The 15,682-nt window shown below is 44.4% G+C and overlaps 1 protein-coding gene across 3 annotated transcripts in view; it reads left to right on the forward strand.

Moving 5' to 3' along the window:
* The first annotated feature begins 4,038 nt into the window (after positions 1-4,038).
* Positions 4,039-15,682, forward strand: part of UBE3C (ubiquitin protein ligase E3C) — a 124,055-nt gene continuing 112,411 nt past the window's right edge. The window contains exons 1-2 of one of the 3 annotated variants that reach the window (XM_023640117.2): positions 4,039-4,617; positions 5,030-5,071. Coding sequence is in view for 2 of the 3 variants with exons in the window: in XM_023640115.2 (XP_023495883.1) it covers positions 4,552-4,617 (66 nt within the window). In the remaining variant the exon portion in view is untranslated. The remainder of the gene's footprint in view (positions 4,618-5,029; positions 5,072-15,682) is intronic. The other 2 variants (XM_023640115.2, XM_023640116.2) reach the window with 2 other exon arrangements.

Raw genomic sequence — 15,682 nt, forward strand, 5'->3', positions numbered from 1 at the left:
AGCTGAGAAGAAACTTCCCTAAGCTCTGGGCCACAGGCCTTAGCAATTCTACAGATAGGGGCAGGGTCAAGGGCTGTTAGGACAAAGACTCAAAAGGGTTCACGGGCAGAGCTCACACTTGGTGGGTATCCGGTGCCAGACACACAGGGGGAAAGAGGAAATTTGGAACAGGAGAGAAAGGAAACTCAAGTCAGGCCTGGTTACAGGGCCTGTCCCCACTGCAGGTTTATAAAGTTTGCAAGACGGAAGGCACAACGTCTCAAGTACCACTGTCCGGACGGGGAGACTGCACAGGTACAACTCCCCACCCCTCTGGCTGTGGTAGACGCAGTGACACTGAAACTCCTGATGGGAGTGAGGAGTGCCCAGCATAGATTCTGATGACTGGCACAGATGAGCCACATTTCCGTGAACCTAAAATCTTATGTACCTTCCTCTGAAATGACATCAAGTCCCTGCCATGGACTCTGGTACATTGTGGCTTGATGTTCACTCATCTCAAAGAACTTGCTGGTTTCCCTTCTGATTTCCTCCTTGACACGCAGCTATTTAGGACTTAATTTCCACATTTGTGAGTTTGCAAATTTTCCCTGTCATGGATTTCTAATTTCATTCCATTGTGGTTGGAGAACATACTTTGTATGATTTCTGTCCTTTTAGATGAACTGAGGTTTGTTTTATGGCCTAGCAGATGGCTTGTCCTGGACAATGTGCCATGTGCTCCTGGGAGGAAGGCGTGTTCTGCCGGTGGCAGTGGCATTCTTTGTCTCTTAGGTCACATTGGTGTAGTGGTGTTTAAATCTTCTCTCTCCTCCTTGATCTTTTGTCTACATGTTCTATACATTTTTCAAAATGGGGAATTGAAGGGGCTGGCCTAGTGGCATAGTGGTTAAGTTTTTGCACTCCACTTCAGCGGCCCGGGTTTCACAGGTTTGGATCCCAGGTGTGGACGTAGCACTGCTCATCAAGCCACGCTGTGGCTGCAACCCACATAAAATAGAGGAAGATTGGCACAGATGTTAGCTCAGCCACAATCTTCCTCAAGCAAAAAGAGGAGGATTGGCAACAGATCTTAGCAGGGCTGATCTTCCTCTCTCTCACACACACACACACACATACACACACACACACACACACACACAAAGGGGGAACTGAAGTCTACAATTATTACTGTTGTTGTAACCACTACCAAGACCAAGACACAGAACTGACCCCCACTGCAGACCTCCCTCCTGCTGCCCACGTGTAGTCCCCCCCATTCCTAACCACTCACAACGACTAATCCAGTCTCTGTGTATGATTTTGTCATTTTGCCGTATAAATGGAATCATACAATATGGATGTGACCTCTTGGGAGTGGCTTTTTCATTCAGCATCATCCTGGGAGCACTTAAGGTGCCATTTGTCAATAATTAGTCCTTATACTATTGCTGAGTAATATCCATAGTGTGGACACACCATATTTGGTTTGAACATCACCCTTTGAAGGACATTTTGGTTGTTTCCAGATTTGGGTGACACAAACAAAGCTGATGTGAATATTTATGTACAAATGTCATATGGATATAAATTTTTATTACCCTGGGATAAATGTGCATGAGTGCAATTGCTGGGTCATATGGTAAGTGTATGTTTCATTTTTTTTTTAAAAAAGAAACTACCAAACTCTTTTCCAGAATGGCTGTAACATTTTACACACAGGAGGTTGGGTTTCTCGGCCTCCTTGCCAGCATTTGCTACTGTCATTGTTTTTTATTTTAGCTGTTCTAATAGGTGTGTAATTTTAACCTCTTTCTACCGCCTTTTGGTAATTATTAATTTAATTCAAAAATATTTGAGGGCCTATTACACGGCATTGCAGTAGGCACAAAAGTGAGGTAGAGGGCTCCGTCTTGAGGAGTTCACAGTCTAGAAGAGGCAGGAGGACGAGTATACAACAAGCTACACTAGAATCATTTCACAGGCCTTAAGTTCTAAGGTCAGCGCATATGCCTGGAAATCTTTCATAGTCAAAATTATCCTTGAAAATTAGTGTTAATTTTTGTAGGGTGATAATGATAAAATGATGTCTTCCAAAAACCCATTTTAAAAAGAGATATATACTGAGATATTTACAGGTGAAATGATGTCTGGAATTTGCTTCAAAATAATGGAGGACAGTGGTTAATGGGTGGGGTATAAATTACACAAGATTAGCCGTGAGTTGAAAATCACTGAAGCTAGGCAATGTGTAATGGGGGTTGAGTATACTATTATTATACTATTATTATTAGGCTTGAAATTTCCCATAAAAAAAGTATTTTAAAAATCCTTGAAAATCTTTCAGTAGGAATCATAGAGAATCAAATAAACGCTCTTTTGAGAAGCCAGATTTTCCTCTAGCATGGGGACAGGATATTAGTTCTGTCCAATGTACCAAAGTGACACAGTCAGCTCACACATCGGGGCCACCCAATACAAGCAAAGAATTAGCACAGTGATGTTCACACCACCAGTGGCAGGTGGAACCTAAGACCAAATGAGGGGACAGCAGTGCTGGGATTTTCCGAGGCCCAGTAAATATCACCCTCTTCCCTACCCACATTCCTAGCCAATTAGAAAATTTGAAAAATCCCCAGCAGATGGAAGCAACACACCTTCATTACCAACAAAGCTGAGACTGGAGAAGGAGGCCTGGGGTTCAAGCCAAATGAGCTTGTTACTCCTCACGCTTGGTTTAGACCTTGGAAGAATTTATTGGAGGCAAAATCTGAGACCTCAGAGCAGACTGACTTACTGAGGGCACATACTGGATATTACCAATATTTTTAATCTTTGCTCATCTGACAGGTTAAAAAAAAGCATGATGCTTAATTTGCAATATCTGTAAAATTTCAAAATTGGCAAAATTTGGACATTTTTGATGAATCAAGGATTTCTTGACATAGAGTAACTATATATTAACTGGGAAACAGTGCATTAATCTAGTGGCTTTCAAAGTTTTTTTGATCCTGACTTATAATAAAAAATACACTCTATATGGTGACCTAGTTCACACACACACACACACACATATATATATATACATTGTGTGTGTGGAGGGGGCAGGACTTTTCAAACCGAGATTGAAACCCATTAGCGGGCTGTGAAATGTATTTAGTGGCTTGCACCTAGCATTAAAAAAAGAGACGATAGAGTAAAAAAAATCAGTGTATCACACATAGTAATGATACTATTTTTTAAAATTTTGGTTTCAGCCGTGTATATTATATGTGTATATGATATACATTTATGACGTGCATGTGTGTATATGATGTATTTGTGTATATTTATGTGTGTATATGATGTATGTGTATATTTATGTATGAATGTGTATGTGATATATATTTCCGTATGTGGTATATGTATGTATGTGCATGTGATATATGTATATATCTATGCATGTGTGTACACATCTATTTTTTTTAAAGACTTTAATTTTTCCTTTTTCTCCCCAAAGCCCGGGTACATAGTTGTGTATTCTTCGTTGTGGGTCCTTCTAGTTGCGGCATGTGGGACACCGCCTCAGCGTGGTTTGATGAGTAGTGCCACGTCCGCACCCAGGATTCGAACCAACGAAACACTGGGCCGCCTGCAGCGGAGCGCGCGAACTTAACCACTCGGCCACGGCGCCAGCCCCTACACATCTATTTTTGTATACATATATGTCTGTATGTTTATATGTGTATGAAGTACACACATGAACTAGGTGACAAGGTGAAACGTCTGCACTCTCTGCGGGCGCTGAGCATCTAATAAAACTGAGCCTTTTCGTCCCACATCAGTCAACTTTGGCATCAGACCAAAAGCTAGGAGCCGCTACCCAGAAAGCGCGCAAACATCGGGGCGCAGGTGCGCCCGCCCTCGGAGCGCCCTGGCGCGCGGCTGGTCAGCACCCTCCGCGGGAGCCGCCCCGCCCCCTCGCCCGCGCGCCGGCCGCAGAGCCCGGTCGCTGCAGCACCTTCCCACGCTCTGTCACGCCGTCTGTGGCGGGCGCGCGCACGCTAGCGAGTCCCGGACAGACGCGCCGCAGCGTCGATGGCAGCGGGCACGCGCACGCTGGCGGGGCGGCGGGAGAAGCGCCCCGACGTCGATGGCGGGCGGGCGCGCGCACGCTGGCGGGGCCGCGCACGGCAGCCGCGGCCGGCGGCCATCTTCCCTACCGGCGGCTGCTCCCAGTGCAAGTGAGGGGTCCGCGGGCCTGCTGGCGCCCTCGGGCTCAGCCGGAGCAGTAGGGAGGCGTGGATGAGGGGGGAGGTGAGGAAGAGCCGCCCCCCAGAGTTACCGCCCATCCTGCGTAAGGGCAGGGCCGGGCGGGCAGAGTCCCGGGCGCGGGCTCGGGCTCAGCCTCGGAGTCGCTGCCCGGCGCGGCCTCGCCCTCGCCCTCGCCGCGGCCCTCCCCGCCGAGACCCCTCCCCCTGCAGACCCCTCCCCCTGCAGACCCCTCCCCGCCAGGACCCCTCCCCCGCCCCCTCCCCGCCCGCCCGCCGCTCTCAGGGTCGGGGCTCCTCCCAGATGGGATAAGCCGCCAAGATGTTTAGCTTTGAAGGGGATTTCAAAACGAGGCCCAAGGTGTCCCTCGGAGGCGCGAGTAAGAAGGTAAGAGAGGCCTGTGTGGCCTCGGCGCCCCGGGGCCCTCCCGGGGGCGGGGGTCCAGGGTCCGGGGCGGTCGTGCGGATCCCCTGCGGGCGGGCGGGGGTCCGGGGTCCGGTATCCGGGGGCGGCCATGCGGATCTCCTGCGGGCGGGCGGGGGTCCGGGGCGGCCGTGCGGATCCCTTGTGGGCGGCGGTGCCGGGGTCCGGGTTCTGGGGGCGGCCGTGGGGACCCCCTGCGGGCTGGCGGGCGTCTGGCCGGGACCCCGGGGGCTCCGTCTCCAGCGGCGCGACGCGCCAGAGGCCTGCTGCTGTGTCACCTGCTTCTGAGAGTGTCGAGCAGGTCTGGGAGGAAGGCTGCTGAGGAAAGGGCTTTGTAGACCAGAATCGCCAATAACCTGCGCTCATCACGTTTCAGAAACTGCAAGGATGCCGAAGGCGGACCGCCTTTTAAACTTAGGTAGTGAAAAAACTCGGGCAAAGGACACAGTGTTTCTCTTCAGAAACGAACTTTAGATACTTTATCACACTTGACTAAGCATAGTGATTGCTTTTAGAATACTACCTAAGGGGTATTTTCTGTTGTAGACGATAAACAGGATGTATTTGTTAATGTCAACAGTCTCTTGACTTTGAGGCACAACTCCTTATAATTGGTCACGGGGCAAGGTTAGGGAAATTATTCTTCACCAGCCTTCTGGGAACGTGTTTCTGGAGAGACTCTAGGGGTGTTTTTCTGTTTTGGGTCTTATGATTTATAGTTATTCTTAGGAAAATTGTTTAGAATAAGGGTGGACAAACTGTAGTTATTCTGCTGTCCCGCAATCGTAGAATTCCCAGCAGTCCTCTCTGATGACTGGCATCTATTGATTCACTGGACTTGCTGATAAATAGTTCAGCGTCAGTGTTGCTTCATTCTCTTGCCTTCTGCCACTTCTCCGCTGTTCTGGCTCAGGAATCCCTTTTCTGCCTGTTTTAGTTTTATTAGATTGAAAATAAAAGTGTGGTCCCCGTGCTTAGAGTGTTTGAAAAGTGTAGTGAATCTAATTAGCTGATTGTTTACAAAGAAGTTTTAAACGTCCTTTAAGTGCACTGCATATTCTTTCTTCTAAGTTAGGATATTCTATATATATAACACTTGATAACTGGGTTGGCTTATAACCCTAAGTGGATGCTGAAATCCAAGTAGGCACATCCTTTTTAAATTGTGCTCTGGGGATGCGTATATGATGGTTTGCAAGGGTAGAGGAAAGGAACCGGGCAGGGAGTTGGGAGAGGAGAGTGCTGATAATTTTCAAGCTTCGAGTTTTGCATGATGGTGATTGGTTGGAGGTGGCCGCCTGCAGAGCTTGGTACTAGAACTAGGTACTGTGTAGGTCTGGCAGGCTTGGCATGGGTAGCATTCATTGGCTTGGGTAGTCGTGAAAATTCCAAATAAGATCAAAGGACGTCTGCCTTGGAGAAGCTCTGGGCCAGATGTCTTAGGGTACCAGTGAGATAGAGAGCAGGGGGTGATTGCACGGACGCACAGCACACCAGTGGCAGGTCACCGCTTTAGATCACTATTGCCTCGTTATATAGGACCTTGTGGCATTTGTTACAGACAGGAGTGCCCTGGCTCGCCCTACTAGGGTGTTGATCCTGTTTTTTCACTGGGTAGTACATCTCCACTCTGAGGAAAGTAATCATAAACCGATCAGAATCTTAAGGGGAGATTACACATCTTGGTTTTTAGCTATGCAAAAAAAATATTTTTCCCCATTTTATTGAGGTATGGACTTAACATACAATCAAGGTCACAAACATTGAGTGTACATTAAGTGTTGTAGGCCATGTGCCCTAAAAGAGCCTGAGGAGGAGATCTTCCTGCAAGTGAAATTGAGGAGGGAAGAGGAGAGGGCAGGGGATAAGGAGTCTGCTTTAGCCTGGTCTCACCGAGAACTCTGCAGCACAGCTGCCGTCACAGAGTTATCCCTTCTTGAGGTAAAGGGGCTGTCACTTTTTACCCCCATATCATTAGTTGTTGGTTGCAGGCCCCCGCCAGGGTTAGGGTGGGAATGTAACACTGCTGGCCCCTCAGCAGGGGGCAGTTCTCCTGAGAGGATAAGAGTCAGGAGCCAACAGGAGTTAACCTGCTGAGGTGGCAGGGTGGCGGGGGCCTGCACTGGCCTGGTAAAGGAATCCGGGCGGGGAATCATCAATAGGTTCAGCTTGAAGGGTTTTGCATATTGAACACACCCATCTGAGCATCACTCACATCAAGTAACATTCCCAGCATTCCTTAGGCTCCCTCCTGCTCTCTTCCACTCTGTTCCTCCTCCCCAAAGATAACTACTGTTCAGACCTCAATTACTGTAGATTAGTTTTGCCTGTTGAATTTCATGTGAATGGAGTCACATACAGTTTCTTTTTTCTTTGGATATGGCTTCTTTGGCTCAGCATTCTGTCTGAGAGTGGAATCCGTCCACCTTGTTTCGTTGCATTGTGTGAACACACCGCAGTTGATCCATTCTGTTTTTTATGGGTGTTTGTTGTGTATGTCTTTTGGTGGACATATACTCATTTACTGGGTCACATGTTGCACACGGGTTTAGCTCTAGTGCACTCTGCTGGTTTCCCTAAGTGACATGTCTGCAGCGTCTGAGAGTTTCAGTGGCTCCACTTTCTTGACAACACTTAGTATTGTCAGTTCTTTTAATTTTGGCAATTCTGGTGGGGATGTAGTTTCATTGGAGTTTTAATTTTGTTTCCTGACAACTCCTGACGTTGAGCACCTGCATATGCTTATTTTCTTTCATTCTCTTTGGCTGCAGTGTAAGTCCTTTCCTTCATTTAAAAAACAAAATGTTATAATCCTTCCTGCACGTCTTAAATTATTTGAAGTCTTCCCTTCTTCCTTGAACTTGTTGGAAAACTGAGTAGTTGCCTCCTTTTGAATAAATACATCTTTTTTCCAAATTGAATGAATATTTTTAGTGTTTATTTGTAAAGGCTCTGTTTAGGATCTGAAACATTATAGGGAAAAGTCCGCGCCCTCATTATAATCTTGTTGGGGAGATGAGACTTAAACAACTGAGTTAACAATTGAGAGCAATTACTACATTCTTGGTTTCCATTGGAGCTGATCCAGGAAAGGGTAACGTAGTCAGGGCTGGGTCTTGAAAGATGGATAGAGTTAGGGGAGGTGGGAGTCTAGAAGGATCTTTCAGGTGGGTGGAAGGGTATCCATGTGATGAGGATTTTAGGCTGGTTAATTTTAAAACTGCAGATGAGAAGCAGGCTCCGAGGACTGGAATTTGCTTGCCCTTTGAGAGACATGTGCATTTGTGAAAGAAGGGAGATGACCTTGTCTCTAGAAACTCTTAATGGGGAAGGCAAGAACTTAAGTTGGTTACTGTCTGGCAATCTCATGTAACTGATTTAGGGTGGTGGCTTCTGACCTTTACTTAATCCGATTTGATTCTTATCTAAAAGTCATGGGATCACCCAATAGCCAGACCCCACCTGCACTGATACCATTTTAACTTTTTTTCATATTCTTTCCTTTGTCTTGTAAAGAGATGGCTCACATACCTATGCCTTAAATTTAGCCTTACTCTCCACCCATGGTTGCAGCAGCAGCAGCAGCAGCAGCTCTGACTGCCTGTGGGTCCTGTCCCCACGCACCAGCTCTGCCTGCCCATGGGTCCTGTTCCCATGCCCGCGGCAGCAGCAGCTCCTCATGCCAGCAGCAGCTCTGACTGCCCATGGGTCCTGTCCCCATGGCAGCAGTAGCGGGGGCAGCAGCAGCTCTTCCTGCCCGTGGGCCCTGTCCCCACGCAGCAGCCTGACTGCCCATGGGTCCTGTCCCCATGCTGTTCCACACTATTCTCTAAATAAAAGAGCACTATTGCCAGATCTTGAGAGTCGAAGAAATCTTTCTTTCGACTCCTCGGCTCACCGAGCCCGCATCACATGGAGTAGGTATATGCTGGATTCCACTGACTCCAAGTCACATGGGTTTCCACTTTTTAATATTTCTGAAATCAAGATACATCTTGGTGGCATGACAAAGTTTATTGGCAGTATTTTTTTCCTTCCTTGGTAGTGCATAGAAGAATATCTTAGGGATCATTTGATTACAAGTATAGAAATCCAGTGAAACTTGCTTAGTAGGCAAAAGAAAAGGTGTATGGCAAGAATATGATGATATCTCACAGAATGTAAGGACAGAAACATATCCAGATACCAAGTCGTCATCAGCACCAAGGTGCCTAGTCTCAGTCTTTCTCCCTGGGCTGCATGGTCTCCTTCATTCTTAGTTCTCTGCAGACTGGCTTTCTCCTTTTCACTTGCACGTGATCGTGGCTGTGTATTCTTTCCTAGTTCAGGTTTCCAGCTGAGACCATTGGATCTGAATTCCAGTTCTCAGGAGAGGGCATCTGATTGGCCTGTATCAGAGTTCCACCCGAAGAGCTGAGTCTGGACAGGACGTTGGAGTCTTTGGTACAAATAAAGCAGTCTAGATGTGCGAGGGGTGGGGAGTAAATTGTCCAAAAGAGGGAGTGGTTGTTGAATGAAATGTCTAGGCTCCTATGGACGTAGGTGAGGATGTTTGACAGGCTATCAATTTTACGTGTGTGAAATGAGGGAGAAATCTGAACTAGAGGTGCAGATTTGGGAGTTTTCAGCAGATAGGTGGCTTAGAATGAAGTCACTTAGGGAGAAGGCTTGGAGTTTGGGACAGAGTGGGACTTGTGGGGTATTGCAACATTTAATAAGCAAGGAGAATGCTTAGCAAAGAATCCCACCTCAGGGAGGAGAAGGAGTGACCACAGAGCCGAGTGCTGCCAGGGATGCAGTGAAGAAGTACTGACAAAGAGGAAGACCTGGGTGCCTGTAGACGGAGCGTATTCCAGGGTAGTAGGGGTTGGAAGTCAAGATTGCAGCACACTGAGGAGTGAACATGGGAAGTCAAAAAGTGGGGAGACCTTTTTTGAAAAGGACTGGAAGAAGATTGCATTCAGGGTGTAAGGAAGGTGTTTGTTTTTTAGGATAGGAGAAACTTGAGCAAGTTTATAGACTGGGGAAGAAGCAGGTAGAGAAGGGAGGGGGTGCGGGTTTTTCAGAGTTCTGGGGGAGGTGAGTGGGAAGAATCAGGTGTGAGCAGAAGAGGGAAGTATTTTGAGATTTAAAGAAAAGAAATGGATGTGGATATAGAAAAGTTTATAGATAGAAGAAAGGAAATTAATATTTCCTTTCCAACTTTCGATAGATAGCTAAAGTGAAAGTGGTGGTAGAATTAATATTTCTCTAATGTGTGTTCATTGCTTTTTTTTTTTTTTTTTTGAGGAGGATTAGCCCTGAGGTAACATCTGCTGCCAATCCTCCTCTTTTTGCTGAGGAAGCCTGGCCCTGAGCTAACACCCGTGCCCACCTTCCTCTACTTTACATGTGGGACGCCTGCCATAGCATGGCTTGACAAGCCTTGCCATGTCCGCACCCAGGATCCAAACCGGTGAACCCTGGGCTGCAGAAGTGGAACATGTGAACTTAACTGTTGTGCCACTGGGCCAGCGCCTGTTCGTTGCTTTTTAAAAAAAAGTTAATAAACTCTGTGTTTTAGAGCATTTTTAGGTTTACAGAAAATCTAGCAGATGGTTCTGAGTTCCCTTATGCCCCCTCTTCCACCTCACATTCCCCTATTATTAGCAGCTTGCATTAATGTGGTTCATTTGTTACGATTGATGAACCAGTATCGATACATTAGGGTTCACTCTTTGTGTTGTACTTTCTGTGGGTTTTGACATGTGTAATGAGATGTACCTACCATTACAGTATCATAGAGAATAGTTTATTGCCCTAAAAATCCTCCCTGCTTTACCTCTTCATCCCCCCTTCCCCCCACTCCACAACCCCTTTCAACCACTGATCTTTTTACCGTCTCTATAGTTTTGCCTTTCCCAGAAGTTTCGTGTAGTTGGAATCATACGGTGTGTAGCCTTTTCAGATTGGCTTCTTTCACTTAATAGGCATTTACAGTTTCTCACGTCTTTTCGTGCTTGATAACTTGTTTCTTTTTATTTTATTTTTAACAGACTATGTTTAGAGCTTTTAGGTTTGCAGTAAAATTGATGAGAAAATCCTGAGATAACATACTCTCTCTCTCCAGCACACTGTTTTCTCTGTTATTTACATCTTGCCTTAATGCGGTACGTTTGTTACAATTGATGGACCAATATTGATACATCGGTATTAACTAAATCCTTAGTTTATGTTAAGGTTCACTCTTGGTGGTGTACATTCTGTGGGTTTTGACCTTTTCAGATTGGCTTCTTTCACTTAGGAATATGCTTTTAAGGTTGCTCATGTCTTTTGTGGCTTGATAGCTCCCCCACCCCCCCAGTCATTGAATAATATGCCACTCTTTGTTTTGTTATGTTTAGTTTTTTGAGGAAGATTAGCCCTGAGCTAACATCTGCCACCAATCCTCCTCTTTTTGCTGAGGAAGACTGGCCCTGAGCTAACATCCATGCCTGTCTTCCTCTACTTTATATGTAGGACGCCTGCCACAGCATGGCTTGTCAAGCGGTGCCATGTCTGCACCTGGGATCTGAACCGGTGAACCCCAGGCCGCCGAAGCAGACCGTGCGAACTTAACTCCTGTGCCACTGGGCTGGCCCCAATCAGTATTCCACTCTCTGGACGTACCACAGTTTGTTTATCCATTCACTTATTGAAGGACATCGGGGTCACTTCCAAGTCTTGGCAATTACGAATAAAGCTGCTATAAACATCCATGTGTAGGTCTTGTGCGGACATAATTTTCAACTCCTTTGGGTAAATAAATACCAAGAAGTGTGATTCCTGGATCATATGATAAGAATGTTTTTAGTTTTGTAAGAAACTGCCAAACTGTCTTTCAAAGTGGCGGCACCATTTTGCGTTCCCACCAGCAATGAATGAGATTTCTGTTGTTCCACATCCTTGTCAGCATTTGGTGGTGTCAGTGTTTGGATTTTGGCAGTCCTAATAGGTGTGTAGTGGTATCTCATTGCTTTTATTTGCGTTTCTCTGATGACATATGATGTGGAGCATCTTTTCATATGCTTATTTGCCACCTGTCTGTCTTATTTGGTGAGGTGTCTGTTCATGTCTTTTGCCTGTTTTTTAACTGAGTTGTTTGTTTTCTTATTGTTGAGTTTTAAGAGTTCTTTGTATACGTTTTTTATATAATTGTATGTAATTTGTATATATACAGGTCCTTTGTCAGATGTGTCTTTTGCAAATATTTTCTCCCAGTTTCTAGCTTGTCTTTTCCTTCTCTTAACAGTGTCTTTTGCAGAACACAAGTTTTTAATTCTAATGAAGTCGAGTCTTATCAATTTTTTCTTTCATGGGTTATGCTTCTGATGCTATGTCTAAAAAGTCGTTGCCAAACCCAAGGTCATCTAGCTTTTCTCCTCTGTTTATCTTCTAGTAGGTTTATAGTTTTGTATTTTACATTTAGGTCTAGGATCCATTTGGGGTTTATTTTTGTGAAAGGTATAAGGTGTATGTCTAGGTTTTTTGCATTTTTGTTTGTTTGCATGTGGTCTCTAGTTGTTCCAGTATGTTTTGTTGAAAAGCTATCCTTTCTTCATTGAATTGCCTTTGCTCCTTTGTCAGAGATCAGTTCTGGGCTCTCTACTCTGTTCCATTGATCTGTTTGTTGTTTTGTTTTTACCAGTACCACACAGTCTTGATTTCTGTAGGTTTATAATAAGTATGAAGTCAGATAGTGTCAGTCCTCCAACTTTGTTCTTTTTCTTCAGCATTATGTTGGCAATTGGGGGTATTTTCCCTTTCCATATAATCTTAGAGTCAGTTTGTTGATATCCACAAAATAACTTATTGGGATTTTGATTGGAATTGTGTTGAATCTGTAGATCAAGTCAGGAAGAACTGATCTTGACAATATTGAGTCTTCTAACATGGATTATCTGTCCGTTTGTTTATTTCTTTGATTTTGTTCATCCAAGTTTTGTAGTTTTCCTTATATAGACCTTATATATATATTTTGTTAGATTTAGACTTAAGTATTTCATTTTTTTGTGTACTAATATCAATGATACTGTGTTTTAATTTCAAATTCCAGTTGTTCGTTGCTGGTACAGTTATGCACCACGTAACAATGTTTTGATCAACGACAGATTACAGGTAGGATGGTGGTTCCATAAGAATAGTGCCATATAGCCTACGTTTGTAGTGGGCTATACCATCTAGGTTTGTGTGAGTACACTCCATGATGCTTGCAGAACCACGAGGTCGCCTAACAACACATTTCTCAGAACATATCTCTGTCGTTAAGTGATGCATGACTGTACGAGAAAGCAGTTGACTTTTGTCGTTTGTATTTACCAATTGCTTCTAGTTTCTCAGCATTAAGTATTATGTTAGCTGTAGGTATTTTGTGGTGGTTCTTTATCAAGTTGAGGAAATTCTCTGTTTCTAGTTTACTGAGAATTTTTATTGTGAATGGGTGTTGGATTTTGTCAGATGCTTTTTCTGCATCTGCTATGTTCATATGATTCTTCTTTAGTCTGTTGATGTGGTGGATTACACTGAGTGATTTTTGAATGCTGCACCAGCCTTGCATACCTGAGATAGCTGCCACTTAGTTGTGATGTGTAATTCTTTTTGTACACTGTTGGATTCAATTTGCTAATATTTTTGTTGGGGATTTTTGCATCTACATTAATGAGAGATATCAGTCTGTAGTTTTATTTCTTGTGGTGTCTTTGTCTGGTTTTGGTATTAGGGTAACGCTGGTGTCGTGGAATAAGTTATGCTTTAGGGCCAACCAAAACCAGCTACTGCCATTTTAATTTCCCCCTCTGAGAAGTCTAGACTGCTTTTAAGATTGTAAGAACTCTGATTGACTGGCTTTATAAAACTGCCATTTATTGTGTAATTGAAGGTCTTACTTAAGATATTTTAACTTAAAAAAAAAAATCCATGCTATTTTGTTTGAAAAACAGGCACTTGATGTATGTATGTATTGTACTACTCTGTGTACGTTGCAGTGGAACATAAAACTATTTCTTAGAGATCTGGTATCAAGTAAAGTAGGGATGTTTTCTGAGATCAGATTTTAAAATGTTGATTTACTGTCAGGACTGGCATTATTACCCTTACAGTTTTATCTAGCAGCACCACGTCTGTTCTCTTGAATATGATTGTCTTTAGCCTTCACATATGAGACCAAAAAACTGTAGTTCCCTGTGGCAGATAAGGTCCGGAGTTCTTGATCTGGTTCTTAGGAAAACCCAGCGGAACGGAAAGGCTGAGACTGCTTGTCTAATTCTCTTTGTACTTTTGTACTTTTATAAGGCACCTGGGGTACACGATTGAAGGAGGCACTCACTCAGTCGAGTTGCACAAGGACAGGTTTAAGGTGGCACGTAGCTCAGGTTCATGCTGCAGCTGACCCTGCACTGGCACGGCCCTGAGAGTGAGCACCTCTTTAAATTTTGTGCCCCAGGCACCTAGCTTGCCTCACCCTAGTCCCTGCCTGGCTTTGCACACTCCAGTATGTGCTGATTTTCTTGGATTACAGAGTTAATTGCCAAGCAGGTCTCTTAACTAAGATAATAAATAGATCATCCCATAGGACTGTAGAAGAGCCTCAAAAAGAGGTTCTTGCAAAAGCAGTGAGGAGCCTTCCTCTGTGACTTTCCCTTTATTCTTATAACTTTTGGAGTTTGAAAGTTAGTCATCTTACTCTTTGGCTATGACCCGTATTTTATTCCACCATAGCAGTAGCTGCTTTCTACATGTCCTTGTTCTCCCGCCGTGGCCTCTTCGTGCCTTTCTTTACTTGCCCGTTTATCAGCATGCATGCGGGAGCAGGAACTGTCTTCTGGTGCTGTGTCTCCATAGTCCCTCACCTTCGGTGGTGATCAAGTTAAAGATGGAAATACCTGCTGGTGGCGTGGGTGGCAGTGTTAAATTGGCACAACCTACCTGGGGTACAGTTTAACAATTTGTATCAAGAGTCTTAACAAGGTACATCCCTTCTAATCTAGTAATTCTCCCTTTAGAAATTTATTCTAAGGAACCAATTTGACAGGTGCATGGGAAAGATGCATGGGAAAAGATGATGATTGTGGAATTAGAATATTGAAAAATTTGAAACAACCTAAATGTCCAACAATAGAAAATTTGCTAAACAAATGGTAATATAACAATGCAATGGAATACTGTACAACCATTTAAGGTGGTCATGATCTATATTTATTAATATTTATAACATTGTTAATTATATTTATTAAAATGATTCATTGTTAGTGGAAATAAGTAGAATATAGAACAGTGCTGCAGTCTGCGTTTAAATTATATTAATTTGAACAGTCACAATGTCTACTTTCCCAGTTTCTTAGTTTCCACTAAATAAAGTACATGTAGTAGTTCTCTATTCCTGCATAACAGTGGCCGAAGGCAGTACATTTTCCTTCTCTCACTCAGTTCTGTGGGGCAGATGTCTGAGAGAGGCTGTGGGGTGGTTCTAGCTCAGGGTCTCTAGGAGGCTCAGGCTTCTGAAGCCTTGCCTGGGACTGAGGGATCCTCTTCTGGGCTGGCTTATCCATGTGCCTGGAAGTTAGTGCTGGGTCTTGGAAGGAGATGTCCACTCTCTGCCACTTGGACATCTCCCTGTGGCTGCTTGAGTATCTTCACGGCATGGCAGCTGGCTTCTCCCAGGGCCAGCGTTTGACGGCAGTACCCGTTACGAGGTAGTCCTGAAAGTCACACACTGTCACTTCATCATATTTGTCCATCCAGTCCACACTCAAGGTGAAGGCAATCAACCTCCACCTTTTAAAGGGAAGTCGTATCAAAGAGTTTGTGGAAATATTCTAAAACCACCACAGAAGGAGATACTGATTTTGGCTAAGTTGTAAATGATAGTACTGCAAGACTTTTATATATGCTATTTTTCTGTCTTTTTTTTTTTTTTAAAGATTTTATTTTTTCCTTTTTCTCCCCAAAGCCCCCCGGTACATAGTTGTGTATTCTTCATTGTGGGTTCCTCTAGTTGTGGCATGTGGGACGC

The sequence above is a fragment of the Equus caballus genome, chromosome 4 (genome assembly GCF_041296265.1).
Source record: "Equus caballus isolate H_3958 breed thoroughbred chromosome 4, TB-T2T, whole genome shotgun sequence".
In the NCBI taxonomy this organism is placed as follows: domain Eukaryota; kingdom Metazoa; phylum Chordata; class Mammalia; order Perissodactyla; family Equidae; genus Equus; species Equus caballus.